Source organism: Cryptomeria japonica, chromosome 10, assembly GCF_030272615.1.
Source record: "Cryptomeria japonica chromosome 10, Sugi_1.0, whole genome shotgun sequence".
NCBI lineage: Eukaryota > Viridiplantae > Streptophyta > Pinopsida > Cupressales > Cupressaceae > Cryptomeria > Cryptomeria japonica.
In genome coordinates this window covers 188,100,866-188,117,537 of record NC_081414.1, presented here as the reverse complement: position 1 = coordinate 188,117,537, position 16,672 = coordinate 188,100,866, and the positions used below count along the sequence as shown (strand labels likewise).

The 16,672-nt window shown below is 43.1% G+C and overlaps 1 protein-coding gene across 6 annotated transcripts in view; it reads left to right on the top strand.

Annotated features, from left to right (window-relative positions):
- Positions 1-16,672, top strand: part of LOC131079162 (uncharacterized) — a 109,387-nt gene that overhangs the window by 54,649 nt on the left and 38,066 nt on the right. For 3 of the 6 annotated variants that reach the window (XM_059212136.1, XM_058017068.2, XM_059212137.1), the window contains 2 exons: positions 12,398-12,834; positions 13,283-13,492. In XM_059212136.1, the coding sequence (XP_059068119.1) occupies positions 12,398-12,834; positions 13,283-13,492 (647 nt within the window). Of the gene's footprint in view, positions 1-12,397; positions 12,835-13,282; positions 13,493-16,672 lie in introns of those variants that run through there. The other 3 variants (XM_059212138.1, XM_058017069.2, XM_058017070.2) reach the window with 3 other exon arrangements.

The window sequence follows — 16,672 nt, the reverse complement described above, 5'->3', positions numbered from 1 at the left end:
ATGGGCTTCCTTCGCCTTCTTTTTTTCTTTTTCTCCCTGTGCGTGGGCTACGTGGCGCTTCTTGTTTTTTTGCAGGGGTTATGTTTTGTGTTTGCGTTTTAAATTACGGGGCTTTTGTTTTTGCTGCGGGTGCCACCGCATGACGGTGGTTACCATCGCCGGTGTCCATCGTACGGTGGTCCCATCGTCGATGTTACCACCGCACGGTGGTCACTGTCAGTGTTACCGCCGCCGGTGGTCACTGTCAGTGTTACCACCGCCGATGGCCCATCGCACAGTAGTCCCGCCGCACGGTGGTTCCATCGTGGCCCCCTTTTTTTTTTTTTGATCTTACGGTCGCCTGTTGTACGACCGTACGGTTTTTTTTTAATAATTTTTTTTAAAATTATTTCTTCTGGAGGGTTCGAGATTGGGCGCCCGTTCATGGTACTGTTTTAATTTCGATCCATTGACGGCGTCTGGCACCTCCTTCCCATCCAGCGTCCACAACTTAATCGCCTCGTTGGTATTGACCTCGCGTACCTTGAAGGGCCCTAGCCATCACACTTTAAATTTCCCTGGTTTGATTTTGTTCTTCCCATTGAATTTCAACACTAATTGCCCAGGAGTGAAATTCATTCGTTGAAGATGCTTGTCGTGCCAGACCTTCCGTCTTTGCTGGGCCGCCTCTGTGGCCCATTGTGCCAGCATTCTTTTTTCGTCCAACTTACTTAAGGCATACAGTCTCTCCCTCAGGCTCTCCATATCCCCGAGTCTGTTCTCTACTGCAATGCGAAGGCTTGGCACCATGAATTCCGCTGGCACCACCGCTTCCTGCCCGTACATGAGTTGGAACGGAGTCTGACCCGTGGTCACCTTGTAAGTCGTACGGTAGGCCCACAAGACCGAAGGTAACTTTTCTTCCCAGTCTTCTCCCTCGACACCACATGACTTGTATATCACGCTTACAATAATCTTGTTGGTAGCCTCGGCTTGCCCATTGGCTCGCGGGTAATAGGGGCTAGATAGAGAATGAAAAATCTTGAATTCTATAGTAAGGAGTTTAATTACATGGTTTACAAAATGTTCGCCTCTGTCGTTTGTCAGTTGCATAGGGATCCCATACTGCGTGATAATTTGTTCGTAGATGAATCTTGTGGTACTTACGACCGAATTGTCCGGTAGGGCTCACGCTTCAACCCACTTGGTTAAATACTCAGTAGCTACCACAATGTAGCGACACCTCCTAGCGCGGCTCACCTTGAGTGGGCCGATAAAATCCAGCCCCCAACGTTCAAATAATTCTTGAGCATGCGAAGGGTTGAGGGGCATGAAATCCCTTTTCAGCGGCCTTCCCACTCTCTGGCAGGTATCACAACCTACTAACCATTCCCTCGCATCATTATACAATGTGGGCCACCAGAGGCCTGCTAGCAATACCTTCCTTGCCATAGTGTCCAGTCCCATATGGCCTCCTGCGGGTCCCTCATGTGCTTCCCTCAAGATGCTGGGCACTTCTTCCTCCATCACACACCAACGTAACACCTCGTTAGGCCCCATTTTATACAATAAACCATTAATCAGCTGGAATGTGCAGCTTCTCAACCCCAGTTTTCTTCGCTCTCCCGGCGGCATGCCTTGGGGGAACACAGAGGTGGAGAGATATTCTCCGATGGCAGTATACCATGGTGGGAGTACTGCGATCTTGAATAGATGGGCGTCTGGAAATTCATCATTTACCCCTTCTGGCCGCTCTCCAGACCTGATTCGGGACAATTGGTCAGCAATGACGTGGCTTTTGCCTGGCCGTACAATTATTGTGAATGTAAACTCTTGCAGCAAGAGTAGCCATCGACTAATCCTTCCCTGAATTATCGGCTTGTTGACCAAGTACATGAGGGCTTGATGGTCCACGTAGAATGTGAACGGTGTCGCCAACAGATAGTGTCTAAATTTTTGTACCGCATAGATCATCCCCAATGCCTCCCGTTCTGTTGTGCTGTAATTCTTCTCCGCTTTAGATAACAGCCTATTGGCAAAATAGACAGGATGATCCAACCCATGATCTCCCACTTGGGCCAGTGTGGCACCGATCGCAAAGTTTGAGGCATCCACATGGACATGGAACTCCCTGTCCTAGTTAGGGTAGGCGAGGATGGGAGCAGCTACCAGCCTCGTCTTCAATTCCTCAAATGCTTCACTCTCTGGGGTCCCCTAGGTGTACGACTCACCCTTGCGAGTAAGCTTGCCCAAGGGGTGGGATATTTGTGCAAAGTTTTTTATGAACCTCTTGTAATAGCCGATATGGCCCAGGAAGGACTTCATGCCGGTGACATCCGTAGGAGGCTCCATCTCCACTATTACCTGTATTTTGTCTGGGTTTGTCTTCAGACTTGCTTTGCATACAATGTGCCCAAGTAATTTGCCTTGTGATACCATAAATCGACATTTTTTTGGATTAAGGGCCAGCCTTGCCCTTCGGCATCTCTCCAGGCACTCTTTGAGGGCTACCAAATGCGTATCCTGCCTGCTATAGATGGACCAGTCGTCGAGGAAGGCTTTAAAATTCCCTACCGACATCTTGTCGAATATGTGTAGTATAATTTGTTGGAATGTTGCAGGTGCATTGCATAGGCCAAATGGCATCCGGTTGTATGCATAGACACCATCTTCGACCACGAAGGTGGTCTTCAGTTTATCTTCCTCGGCGATTGAGATCTGGTTATATCCGGAAAATCCATCCAAAAACGAGTACATCTCATGGCCGGCCACCTCTTCCAGTATGCTGTCCGTAAACAGGATTGGGAAGGGGTCTTTAATCGTAATTGCGTTGAGACACCGGAAGTCCACACAAATCCTTATTTGGTTAGCCTCCTCCTTTAGTGAAATGACCGTGGGCGACACCCATTCGCTTGTCTATACTTTAAAAATGATACCAGCCTCTAGCATCTTTTCTATCTCATCGTTCACCCGTGCTGCATAGTTGCAGTTCATCCTGTACGGTCTCTTCCGTACAGGGCGGGCTCCGGGTACCAACGGGATGCGGTGCACGCACAGTTCGGGAGGTACCCCCTTCAAGTCTTTATATGTCCATGCGAAGACGTCTTTAAACTTCAGGAATATTTTGAAGGCAGCTGTCTTCAGCACGGGATCCCAGTCATCCCCGACTAATATATTCCGTGGGTCCTCCTCCTTTCCTAGGTTTGTTGCCTTTAGCTTGGACTCTTCAAATTGAATTGGCTTGTCTTTCCCGAATTGATGTGCAGGTGCCTCGTCCACTCAGGCTTCCCCCTCCTTATATTCTCTGTATTCCAGAGGGAAGACCTTCGGATCGGCGGGCTCCTCTATCTGCAACATGTTGCAGTGAAAAAGTTCGTAGTCCTCCATTTGCCAATGGAAGAGCCCGTTGAGTGAGCATACCTCATCTTCAGAACATCCCTCCAATTTGAGCACCCCTTCCCTGTTCGGCTCCATCATATTCTTGCCCTTGCTTTTGTCGGGACCCCCTTCCCCTTTATTAGAATCCTCTGAGTCCGAGTCGAAAGAGGCGAGCTCTTCGCCGACATCTTGGGTGTGTAGGTCAATGGTATATTTCCGCCCTCACTTCTCCATGGAAAGTGTATTTTTCTTCCAGTTGTGGTTTACCCTCGCGGTGATCAACCACACTCTCCCTAGGATGGCATCATAGCCCTTCTTTTTCAAGGGAATAACTACAAAATCTAACAAGAAAGGCTGCGTACCAATTGTCACTTGCTGAGCCATCGATATGCCAAGTGGCTTGATGCCGTTTTGGTCCGCTCTTACTAGATTAAATGTGGATGGCCACAGGGTGGGTTTCCCTAGCCTCTTCCATGTCTCTTCTAGTAGTACATTCACCCCAGCACCTCCGTCCACAATGGTGTCCTTTAGGATGGTTCCCAGGATGCCCATTTCCACCATAGCTGGGTGTTTACCACTGTTCAAGGTCAGTAACATCGGGTCAGTCGAAGGGTTGGCAGGAACCTCCACCTGTGGTGCACTCGAAGGTATGTGTGCCGTGCTTAGCACATTGCTGAGGATGGCAGTCCTCTGATGTGGCATGGAATCTAGAAGGTCTTTTACCTTTATCGGTACCTCCATCTGCAAGACTTGCCCAATAATATTCTTCTCCGCTTTCAGGTGGGTTGAGGGACTCATCGGCTCCGTGTTCTTCTGTCCCTCTGCCGCCATCCCCTGTTCAATGTCGGCCTTCACCTCCCGCAGTCTCTCCTTCTTTGTGCGGGGGTTGGGATACGTTGCCTTCTTCGCCTGCACGCGAGTGATTGCCAACACTTCGCCCATCTTCTCAATATTGAGGAGATTCACCCCCTGTTTTGGGTATTTTGTGTCATCGTGATCACAGGGGCTGCACCATCTACAAAGGCTCTGGGGGGTTTCAGTATTCTGACACTCCCGAGCGAAGTGCCCTCATTGGTTGCAGGCCTGACATTGGATTATTGGCCGCCCTTTAACGTCATATTGCATTCTGCTCTGATTATTGTTGTTTTTGTTGTTGCCTCTCCCTCCTCTTCGGTTACCTCTATAACCACCAGACGATGCAGTGGCATCGGCTTGCGGCTGGGTGGGGCCCGCTGACGGTGAGGGTTGCTCTTGGGCGAAGAATACCTGGTTCCCTTTTGCTTTCATGTTGTAGGGGCATTCTTTGACGGTGTGCCCCAACATCTGGCAAATTTCACAGAATGCCCTCTTTGGGCAGATGCCCTTAGTGTGACCTTCTTCCTTACAATCAGTGCACCACACGTCTTCGTTTTTTCTCGTGCTCCCTTTCATGTTCTTAAATTCCTTCAACATCCGGTGCATATCCTTTTGAAGCACTTGCACGTTTTTACTTGATGCTTCGTCACTACTGCTTTCTCCCGAGGACTGCTCTTCTCTAGAGGACTTGTCCTTTTTCTTCCGCGATGTTTTGTCTTCACTTTCCAAATCCATCGCACGGTTGTATGCGTCATCGTATGAAGTGGGCGGTACAATTTTCATCTTCCTCCGTAGGGATGACCGCAACCCTTCCATGAACCATCTCTTCTTTAGTCCGTCAGCCGGTTGGTTCTCCATCTTCCCCAGTAATTCCTTTAATCGTCGGCTGTATGTTCGCACTGTTTCGTGCTTTCCCTGCTTTGTGCTTAGTATCTCCGCCACGATCTCATTATCATCTCGAAGGAGTCGAAACTCCTTTTCAAAAGCTTTCTGTAGGTCATCCCATGTTCCCACCTTTGTTTTGTCCACATCAGAGTACCAATCAATGGCTACTCCTCTCAGGGTGGCAAGGAATTGCACCACCCAATCTGCTTTGTCAACTACCCCGTTGTCTCACATGTACGACAGTGTCGTATGGGGTCATCGTTGCCATCTCCATTGAATTTAGGCAACTTCTGTTTGCCCGCCATCGAGGGGGGTCATCTTCCTAGAGGTGGCTGTGGCTGCGTCTGTGCTCGCTCCAGCGCCCGTGGTGTGTCCTGCGTGGGTGACTGGGGGTACGGTGTTCTGCCTGCCGTGTGTCGCACCTACAGCCGTACGGTTGCCCTCCCCCTCGTTCTCCCCCGTGTCCACACCTTGCTCTCCTTGGTGATCCTCACTCCGTGGTGTAAGGGATAAGTTTCTAAACTGATCCCAAGTCTCCTCGACTAGATTTCGCCGTAACCTTGTTTATTCCAGAAACTCTTCGTGGCTCCGCGCCCTATGGTGTTTTGGCGATGCGTAGAAATTTCCCTCGGCTTCTGCACCCTCCGTGACACCTCCGTGGTTCCCTTCGGGCCACCCTTCGGCAGGTCGTCCTTTGGCAAGTTGCCTCAGCCTCCGTCTCCGTTCTACTCGCTGCTCCAGAATCAAGGCCCTCTGCGCGGCCTCCCACTCGACTGTTTCTGCTTTTTTAGTTCTATCTTTATTCAATAGATTGGGCATTAATTGCCGCACATTTCCATAACTCACAATACATAAATCAAAACACGTCTTTATTAATTCATTTCGTCAGATACAACTCGTGTCAATGACACTTTTATTTGAATATAGAAAGTTCAAGTTTCAATTCCCTCCTGGCCTGGCACCATCCCGTTTCGCTTCCCGTCGGCTGCTGTCTTTGTACTGTTGAAGGATTTGTTGGCGTCGCTCTTCCTGGGCAATCTCCTCCAGGCGAGCTTGTTGTGCCAGCGATGCCTGTGCAAGTAACCGGGGGAGATGGTTCATCAACCGATTTATTGCTGGGCTCACCTCCAACACTGTCCACACGACACTTGGTGGGATTTCTGCCTCCATTGCCTCTCGTCGGACGTAGGTCTGGATGGCTACCTGGAGCAGAATTGAGAATTCTCTCGTTGCGCTATCTTCTCCTATGTAAAGTTCTGTTCGCACGTCGTCGGCCTCTGGGTTTACCTCACCAACGGGTAGGCCCATCGTGTCCGTGCGTCATCCGCGTCTTCCGTTCCTGAGTACGTCCAGGCAACAACGCCAAATGTTTGCCCTCTCGGGTGAATAGCTTAAAACATAAAGCACATGATGCAGAAATACGCCATAGATATCAGACAAGTAAAAGAGATGTTATTCTATTCATCATAAGTGTGTGTTACAAGTTACATTCCAAAGTATATAAGGGTACCGAGGGGATGCGAGCGCCAACCGTCGCACCGCAACTACCACCCCTCGGTTGCCAACTAACCAAGACAATTACACATAATTAACTAGCCTTATTCCCGTGTACAATAATGCCGCCAACACCCATTACTGAAGAATACAAGGAGAAGCATTGTTTGAAGTTTCTATTATCACCATCTAAGGAGCTTGACCGAGCTTGTATGCCTGGAGTCATTGAGTTTGTATCTGCACCATTTTCTTTGTATGCTGCTGGTCGCTGCAATTGCACTGTTTCGAAGGTGCACAATCTTTAAATCAAGCACTAAACCTGAGTGAAGCATTCAGACCTTGGAGGAAGCTTGTAAGTTCGACTGTGAACTGAGGACATGAATAAATCTGTTTTAAGGTCTGAGGACAGTTTGTAACAAATCTGTATTTGTGATCTGTTTATGATTTTAAGAATAGTTATGATAGGAATGACATGTATGATTAATTCTACTCTTAATGACTGAATGACTGAGATAAGCTTACATCTTGTTATGGAATGATCAAATTTTGGAAGTACTGTTGTCAGCAATTTATTGTCTATATCTGCAAATTTTTCTGTACTGGTATATTTCCTGTAGTGGTATATTTCAGTGGCATCAGAGCCATTGTTCTTGCTAGCCTGTGGGAACTGCTGTAATACAGATTCATAGATAGGAATGAAGAAAATATGCAAGAAGTTATCATGGAATGTAGAGTATTTCAATCCTCTATGAGAGATTCTATGGCAGAGATAGTTTGTATCCTAAGAGAGATGAATCAATGATGGAATGTTGGTAGATCCAATCAGCCTTTTGTAGAAGGAAGTAACACAGCTAATGGGAGGGTTTCAAGTAACCCACCCAAGAAGACATTCAAAGACAATTTATTACAAAGTGAAGAGGTAGGCCCCTTTTAGGGAGAACAACTCATACCACCAGAACAGGAGGACGAAATGACAAGGTATCATGTTGAATATAATGCCTTAAACCAGGCCATCCAACGTGACATGTCCTTCACTGAGTATTATAAGATGAAGACAAGAAATGGGTGTCAGAGGAGAAGGTATCAAGAGCAGCCACAAGACATTAATCCAGAGTAGATTGTTGGGCAGGAACAACAACGATCCAACATGCAAGATCCTTTCCTAGAAGAAGATGTTTTATTTGTATCTAATGACTGCACGTGTTAGCAAAAGATCGATGAAGTCAGGATGGAAAAGACAGACCAAGTTGAAGGAGGATACACCAAATCATTCACAATCCTTCGAAATACCAAATGGAGGACCATTGATCAATGAATGTGCTTTGGAGGAAAGCTTATGGTCAGCCCTAAGTGGGAAATGATAAGACACAAAACTAAAGGTGTTGAGGATGTCTCAAGAAATTCTCTTTTGGAGAAAGAGGTTGAGCATCTTGTCTATGGTCTAAGGTATGAAAACACTTCAGATTTACTGTTTTCTATGTCATGGTTAATTACTTGTCATCATGATGTTAGAGAAACGGATACAACTCATATTATAGGGAATGTGTACTGCTTGATTCAAAAACAAGATTATGCTTGCATATGGGATCCGGGTGATCTCTAGAGGATCATCACCTCAGAGGAGACATCTTTAGGTGGCTATGCTTGGTCTACCTTAGATGGGCATTGCATGGTGTTTGACTTTTCATGGGTTCCCTTGAGTATAGAGATATTTGAACATCCCAATCTGAAATTGCTCGAGGACAAGCATTTTTGGGACGGGACTGTGATGTGCCTGATTTAAGGTTGTGTCAGCCAATCTATTTGTGGGCAGCGTTGATTAGCACTTTATCATTCTGCCATCTTTTTTAAATAAATAAATAAGTAATTTATTAAATAAATAATAAATTAAATCTATGAGCAAATGCAATTATTAAATAAATTGTTCAAGGCCGACTTGTGTGTATTAAATAAAATTCTCTAGGCCAACCAGTGTTGCATGTGATAACCTGGGCTGACTTGAGGAAGCATCGTGTATATATATAGGTAGCTTAATGGAGGATGGCATCAAATTGTCTTATTGCAAATCACATTACACGAATGCAGAAGTCTTCTTGGATGCAAACCTAAGAGGTTTCACATTGGGTAGGACGAAATCTCTGCCTAATATTTCCTTATAGTTCAACATTGAATCTTTCTGTTCATCCTCATCCTCACAGCTTGCAGACCCAAAGGTGGTCCACTGAGTGCCATGAGAAGGAGGCCTGACTTTTGGGAGACGATGTAGAGATTTCCTTGCTGCGTGTCTGGCGATGGCAGCAAGCTGGTAGAATCGTGCTTCAGTCAAGGGTGCAGGGTTCTAAGTCTCAATCACTGAAGAATACAAGAAGTGCTGTTTGAAGTTTCTATAATTGCCATCTAAGGAGCCTGACCGAGATCGTATGCCTTGACGGTCATTTTAGTTTGTATCTACACCTTTTTCTTTGTATGGTGCTGATCGTTGCAACTGTGCCGTTTCCATGGCGCACAATCCTTAAATCGAGCACTTAACCTAAGCGAAGTATTCAGACCTTGGAGGAAGCTTGTAAGTTTGACTGTGAACTGAGAACATGAATAAACATGTATTAAGGTCTGAGGACAGTTTTTGAGAAGTCTGTATTTGTGATCAGTTTATGATTTTAAGAATAGTTATGATGAAACAGCATGTATGACTAATTCTTCACTTAGTGACTGAATGACTGAGATAAGCTTACATCTTGTTATGGAATGATTAAATTTTGGAAGTACTGTTAGCAATTTATTGTCTATATCTGCAAATTTTTCTGTACTGGTATATTTCCATGCAGTGGTATATTTCAATCAATCAAAGGTTAATTTTTCCCAATAAAAATAAGACAATTATTTATCACTTTTGTGTGTGGATGAGATATAAAATTGTCGTTATAAGTTGACTGTTTGACTGTTGAATGATTTGATTTTTAAGAAGAATGATGTCCTATAGCCTTGTAGCAAGGTTGAAATCAGGGCCATGGCAGCGATGTTGCTATGCAAACGGATGACCCATGATGAAACCTGCATTTGCTCCTCAGTGTGCCACTCAGATCGCAGGCAAAAGAAACCTGCTTAGTATTCTGTTCCTTCCTGTTCTGCATGTGCTTTTTGTCTCAAGTGCATTGCTCAGTTCCCTGGTGCCTGTTCAGATGAGGGAGGACCCCCCAACCTCTTTTTATCATGGGCTCCTCCCAATTAGTCCTAGCCCCTTCCAATCAGAGAAAGAAGCCCTACCATTTCTAGTGGTCCAGCCCCATAGAAGGAGGAAGTCAAGACAATTGTTAAGAAGCTGTGTTATATTTAAAGTGTCTACGCTTCTTAAAAACTTGTTTATGCTTGATTAACATCTATTGGTATGCCCATTGCATGTTGAATGCCATTGCTAGTAATATTAATTTGTTATCTATGATCATATAACACTATGATGTGTATTGAACTTCATTTTTCAAAACTACTTAACCGTTCTATAAATTCAGTTTATGCATTTTGTTAAAAGATTATTTTGTAAATATATATTAGTGAACCACGGGGACGCATTTCCCCTCCCCAAACCCCTGCGTCTCCAGCGCCGTCCCCCCGTTGCCCCACCACTGCCACTGGGATGTTCGGGGACGCCAGGGATGTCTAGGCATCTCCGAGACGTCTGGAGGACTCCTAGGAGTCCCCTAGCCGTCTCGGGGATGCCTAGGAGTCTCCCATAGCCCCAACTTAGAAATTCAAACCCTAAGCAAAAATGGTGGAAAATTTGTGAAAATGGCATCCTTGTCTTCAAGTCAGTCTCATTCTCTTCATCAGATATATGCATGAAATCTAACATTTAAGTGATATCGTCAGGATGTTTGAGAGGTTTCAAATCTCTAGGAGTTATAATGCAGATTCTAGGTTTTAGAAGATTTAAAAATTTTAGACAGTCAAATTTCAGTAATCAGCAACCTCCTATTAGCATTCTTTCGTTCTCTCTCACTCTCTTTGTCTCCCTTCAACTCTAGGCCTGTCTCTCTACCTATCACTCTTCCTCTAACCCCTCTTTCTACCTCTCTCTATCTCACTCTCTATCTCATTCTCTTCACTTTCCCCCAAGATCTAGACCTATCTCTACATCTCTCTCTCTTACCCAGACCCTTGCCAGGGGTGCAACCTCATTTTGGTGTTGCCCCCAAAACCCCATCAAACTATAATTCCAAGCAATTATTAACTAATAAGCTAATGATGAATCATGATCATAAATCATATTTTCGATATGATAGAAATCTCCAATTTGACAATTTCATTTGTCAAATTTTATTTAGTATTCAAGAAATCTTAGTATTTAAGCATTTGCAATTTTGCTATTTTACTAATTTGCCATAGTTTCATTTGAAATATATATATTTCTTATACATCTTTTCATAACTAGTTTTTCAAGTACTTTATGTATATCGACATCACCCCACCACGACCTCCCCTCCTCCCCGCCGCTGTCCCCAAACTTAGGCCTTTTGTCCCCCCATTCCCAAAACCCGTCCCCGTATCCTAAAGGGCACACAGAAAATATTGAGAAGGGGGGGGGGGTGTGAATCAGTATTTTAGATTTTTCTTGCTTTTAAATGCACAAAACCACATAAGCAAAGAAGTAGAATAAGCATCAAGACACAAAACCAAATTTCTTATGGAAAACCCTTTTGGGTAAAAAACCACGGCATACAATAGCTTTCATTAACAAATGTGCACCAACTCACTTACAGCACCAACTCTGATCAGCTGAGGCACCAACCTTAGTTTGAGAGCACCAACCTCAAAATCAAAACCTCAATTAAAACTTTTTCAGAATGCTTTCAGAATTTCAAAAGTTACACAACCCCCTTTTGTTCTTCATCCCCAGTCTGCAATAATTTACTTAACTCTGTATATTTGCCATCACAATAAAATCCCCAACTCAAATAGCATGCACCATTCAAACAATACACACTCCTCTTATAATATGCTCCGCTCTGTCACTCGCTGATTATACCAGCTACATCCTCATTCTTCAGAAATCTAAAAGAGATATTAACAGACCTGAAAACCGACTACCATCTGCATCAAATGGTCTCACAACTAAGTAAGAGTAAAGACGTCTGAAAACACTACCTTCCTTTGCAAGTTCCAAATGCAAATTTTTCTTTTAACACATTGTCCCTGCCTTTACATGACAGTCGAAAACAAAAAAACGACTTCAAAAACTCATCCAGCACGATTACTTTTAGACCGAAAATGAATGAAAAACCCTCCCAAAGTCATTGCACAAGTATTTCATACGGCCCAGTCACAGCCCTGACTCTTGCTTTATATAGTCAGTTCACAATTTTATGCTCAGACATAATATCACATCACTTAGTTTTTTGAATCAAAAAGCTTTACACAACTTCAACAGCCCATTCAAAGTTCTGCTGCAGTAAAAATATAACTTATTTGTCCTGTGTGTGCTTCAAAACTGTTGAATGTTTTTCATGATATTGATAACTCTTATAAGATGAACCAGTAGATCACTTTTACAACGAGTAGAATTCACTACTTTAATTATCACTTGAGAGTCACAAAAGGCTCACTGCTTTAATAATTTAATTATAACACATCCTATTGTTGTTTTGCATATTTTAAATCTATTTTGGGTAGAAGACAGTTATGTTTTTTATGCCTCATGTATCTTGTGTTTTTATGCAAAGATTCTCATGTGTTGGTTTTAGTAATAAATTTAGGTAGCATTTGAGAAAAATCAAGAATGGACACTAAAATTCATGTTTCCTTGGCATTTCAGCTGTATCTTGGGTTGATGGATCATCTATATTTTCTGCAATTTTTTTGAAGGATTCTACAAACAAAAGCAGATCTATTGTGTCTAGTAAAAACAACAAGGATCGCAAGATGTTCACTACAGAGAAGATGATAGTGGATGAAGAACAGCCATCTTTTATTTCAGAGTCAATACCTGTTTCTGTGTCTTCATCCTTGACTTCAACAGATTTTTCAAGCATGGGAACGGATGCAAACTGCAAATCTCAAAGTTGGATGCATATGCCACCTGCTGAAGAATTAGTAGAGTATGCTTCATTTTCTACAGAAGAGAAATTAAAAAATAATGAAATTATTAGAGATTCTGAAATGGTTGGGCAGAAAAAGGCGGTTAGTAAAAACAATGAATATAACCAAGAAATGAAGAAACATCTATGGTGGCTGGATCTTCCATATGTGTTGGTATGTGTAAATATGTATTTTATTGACGAACATAAGATTTTCACAGTCCATGGAATTTATGTAACAAGCTTCTGGAAACAACTGTATAATTTTTTGCAATTTTTTTTGAATGTTTTATATTTTTACCTGCATTTTATTCAAATCTCTGTTTCTTGAAATCTCTCCACTTGAAAATAATTTTTGATACTTTATAGCACAACCATTTGATTTTGAGAGTTTCTTGTTTACAATAATTTTTGGCTGACACCTCATTTTTTGATCCCTTATGTTATCATCCATCTGCTATTTTCCTCATCTTTAATGTTCATAAACCTATTCTTCAACAAAAAAATTGAGTGTGGCATCAATTCTTAAAATCACTACTCAATTATTTTATTATAAGGTTTTAACTGTTTTCCAATGGTGCCATATCACTTGTGGATGACAATGTATTTGCTGTCATTTGCAGTGCATTGGTCTCCAAAGAAATGATGAAGATAACGTGCTGAAAGGCTTATATTCTCTAGAAATGGCTCCAGTTTCTGAATGTTCCTCTAGGCCTCAGCATACTATTGCTTTTGAGGACCATGCTGATGCTAGAAACTTCTGCTATATCTTGCAATCACATTTTCATGAACTGGGAGACACCAGTGCTCATGTCATTCCTCTGTCAACTAAGGTAATAAACAGTAGTATTTTATGCATCATTCCTGACTAAATATTCGCGCTCAAAGTTTTGTTTGCATTCACATCTCATCTGTAAAAATTGAGAAAGAATGAAAAACCCTCAGATGTTAAAAGCAGAACATATAATTAACCCTACCTCGAATGCCTTATATCTCAAAGTAGTTATTGTAATCTTTATTTTCTTGTCTAATGTCTTAGTTAGTGAATATGGATAGTTAAAAATGACAGGTTAGAAATATCATTTATATAACTTAATGTTTGAGTCATCATCCTGGATTGTTCAAAACTCTGCACAAGGCTATTGAACTCTTATATTGGTTTCCCACTAACAAGTAGTTATGATGACTTAAGAGAAAACCCTCAAATAGAAAAGATTTGATAGTATTTGCAATTTATATTAATTAATGGTAAAACCAATTATAACTGCCCTGTTAATTTTAGTTATCTGTTAGTTTATAGAAAATCAAGATCATTCCACATGCAAAAGATGTGAAATGCAAAGTGATCTGAGTGCAAGGGATTGACTCAATAGCACACTTTCATGCTGATGCTATCTGATTGGTTTCCCTGGATAATTGCAACTTTAGTTGGCCACCTCAATGTCAACCCATAGCTTGATTGCACTCCCAAGTTGGCCTATGACATAGAAGGATGGAGTTTAGGGGAGGCTTACTGCAAAGCCTTGAAGCCATCCTTTGATGACACTTAACTCAATTGGTCCACCCCTAGTTGGCACTCTGCATTCAAGTGTTCAACACAGGCAGAATACTATGCCAAACCTCAATGCCACAATTTGACCATTCAGGTTTGTGTAAAACCTTACATCCTCTTCATCATCAACTTTCTCAAGGTCTTAGAAACCTATAGATTGAACCACTAAGGTCCAATTATAATACCTAGTACCCTTGAGTGCCCTAAATGTTGCTGCCTTCATCCTTGAAGGTGTGTGCCCCATTTAGATTGTTCATTGTTTTACACCCAACCTCAACACCTTCACATTTGGAGATTGGCATCTTGTTTCATAGCTTTTCATCTCACAATAATGCATCTGGATCCTCTGAAGTTTGTGCACGATATTACTAATCTCTGCATGACTCACACACCCCATAGGACCTTCGCACTATGTCATGCTGTGCTTCTTGATTTCACACAACGTCAGTATACCTATCTTGGAAGCATCTAACTTGAAGTTGAATTGTCACACACACGATGGCAAATTGTCAACAAATTACAGAAATTTAACTGTTTCGTAACTGTTCTGGATTGTTACCATATTTATTGTGAGTTTACCTATACATTGAAACCAGCTTATGATTGGAAATAATAATCGGGGCATGTACCTGTTGTCACAAAAGTTTGCACCCTTGCTGAGCTATCAATTCAGCAACCTCGTGAAACATGGAAACAACCCCGAAGTGTGGGACCTTGCGCAAAGGGGTTGAATCTCCGAAGAAGGCCAACTTCCTTCTCAATCCAAGTGCAAGTGTTGAACCAAACAACCCCGAAGTGTGGGACCTTGCACAAAGGGGTTGAATCTCCGAAGAAGGCCAACTTCCTTCTCAATCCAAGTGCAAGTGTTGAACCAACTCAACACTCCAAATTCTATTTCTAAACCTATCATAATAGCTTGCAAAGGAAAAGGGAAGAAAAAAATGCTAAAATGAAAGGAGGTGATGCACCAAGATAAGAGATGTTCCTCTCCCCACCCGAAATGACACAAAGAATCAATTGAAATACCTTGGAGATGCACAAACTTCAGTTACATGAATGACCCCAATGCATGTATGGAAGTTAGGTTTTATTGAATGTCAAAGGGGAGAAGGTTTCCCACAATTCACACTCAAGTTAACACAACATATATGTGAGAGAAAGCCACAAAACATGTACTTATAATGAAGGTTAGAAAACATACACAACATGCATAAGTCAAAGAGAGGCAAGAATATATCAATTTTTTCCTAGGCCAATGGCCAAACTTATAGTTGTAGAAATGAAAGAAAATATACAAATCTTCAAGAGAAGTGAAAGAGAAGAAGATAGCGCCAGCTAGTAGGGAGAGAACCCTTTACAATGAGGCTTAACAACCTATATATACCAAACTATTCGCAAAGAAGAGACCAATGGTCAAAGAGGGGAAGCCTTGATCTTGGTGTACATAGAGGAATGCCAGTCCAGGAAGATAGGGAAGTGCACGGATTTGACATGGTTGTGTGCGCAAGAAACCCATCCATACCCTGACAAGGCAATTCGAAGAAGAAAAGTACTTCTAGAAGGTAGATTGCTTGACATTCCAAAGTCAAAGCATGCAGACCTGACATGAAGGCCATCAAGTAATCATAAATAGGCATAGCCTTAGACTCCACTTGATGGCAATCCTACAAAAAACATTAACTGCACCCTTGTAGCTCCATAAATGAAAGTAGGCAAGTCATAGGAGTTGGTGGAGCATTAAGAGCCTTGAGTGTTGATCACGCCATCCGGAAGTGTTTCAAGTCATCGGAGGTTGGTCATCGGGCCCTCTCGATACTACTACAAAGGGAGAGGAGTTGGGAACTCTGGAGTCCGAAGGGATGAGAGGGAGGGGAAAGGAGGACCTCGGATTTAGGGGTTCAAGGAAACGAGATACCTCTTCCCAAAAAGGGAAGCAGTAGACCGGTTTCTTGAATCCCAAAATTCGGAAATGAAGGGAAGGCCGGGTTTGAGGAGACAAGATACCTCTTCCCAAAAAGGGAAGGGGTAGATCGGTTCTCCGAATCCCGAAATCCAGAAAGGAAGGGAAGGTTGGGTTTTAGGTTTCAGGGAGACCGGATATGTCTTCCCAAAAAGGGAAGGAATAGACGGGTTCCCTGAATCCCAAAATCTGGAAAGGAAGGGAAGGTCGGGTTTTGGGGTTCGGGGAGACAGGATACCTCTTCCCAGAAAGGGAAGGGGTAGATTGGTTCCCTGAATCCCGAAATTTGGAAAGAAAGGGAAGGCCGAGTTTCAGGGTTCGGGGAGATGGGATACCTTTTCCCAAAAAGGGAAGGGGTAGATGATTCCTTGAATAACAAAATCCGAAAAGGAAGGGAAGGTCGGGTTTCGGGGTTCAGGGAGACGGGATACCTCTTCCCAAAAAAGGGAAGGGGTAGACAGATTCCCCGAATCTCGAAATCCGGAAAGGAAGGGAAGGTCG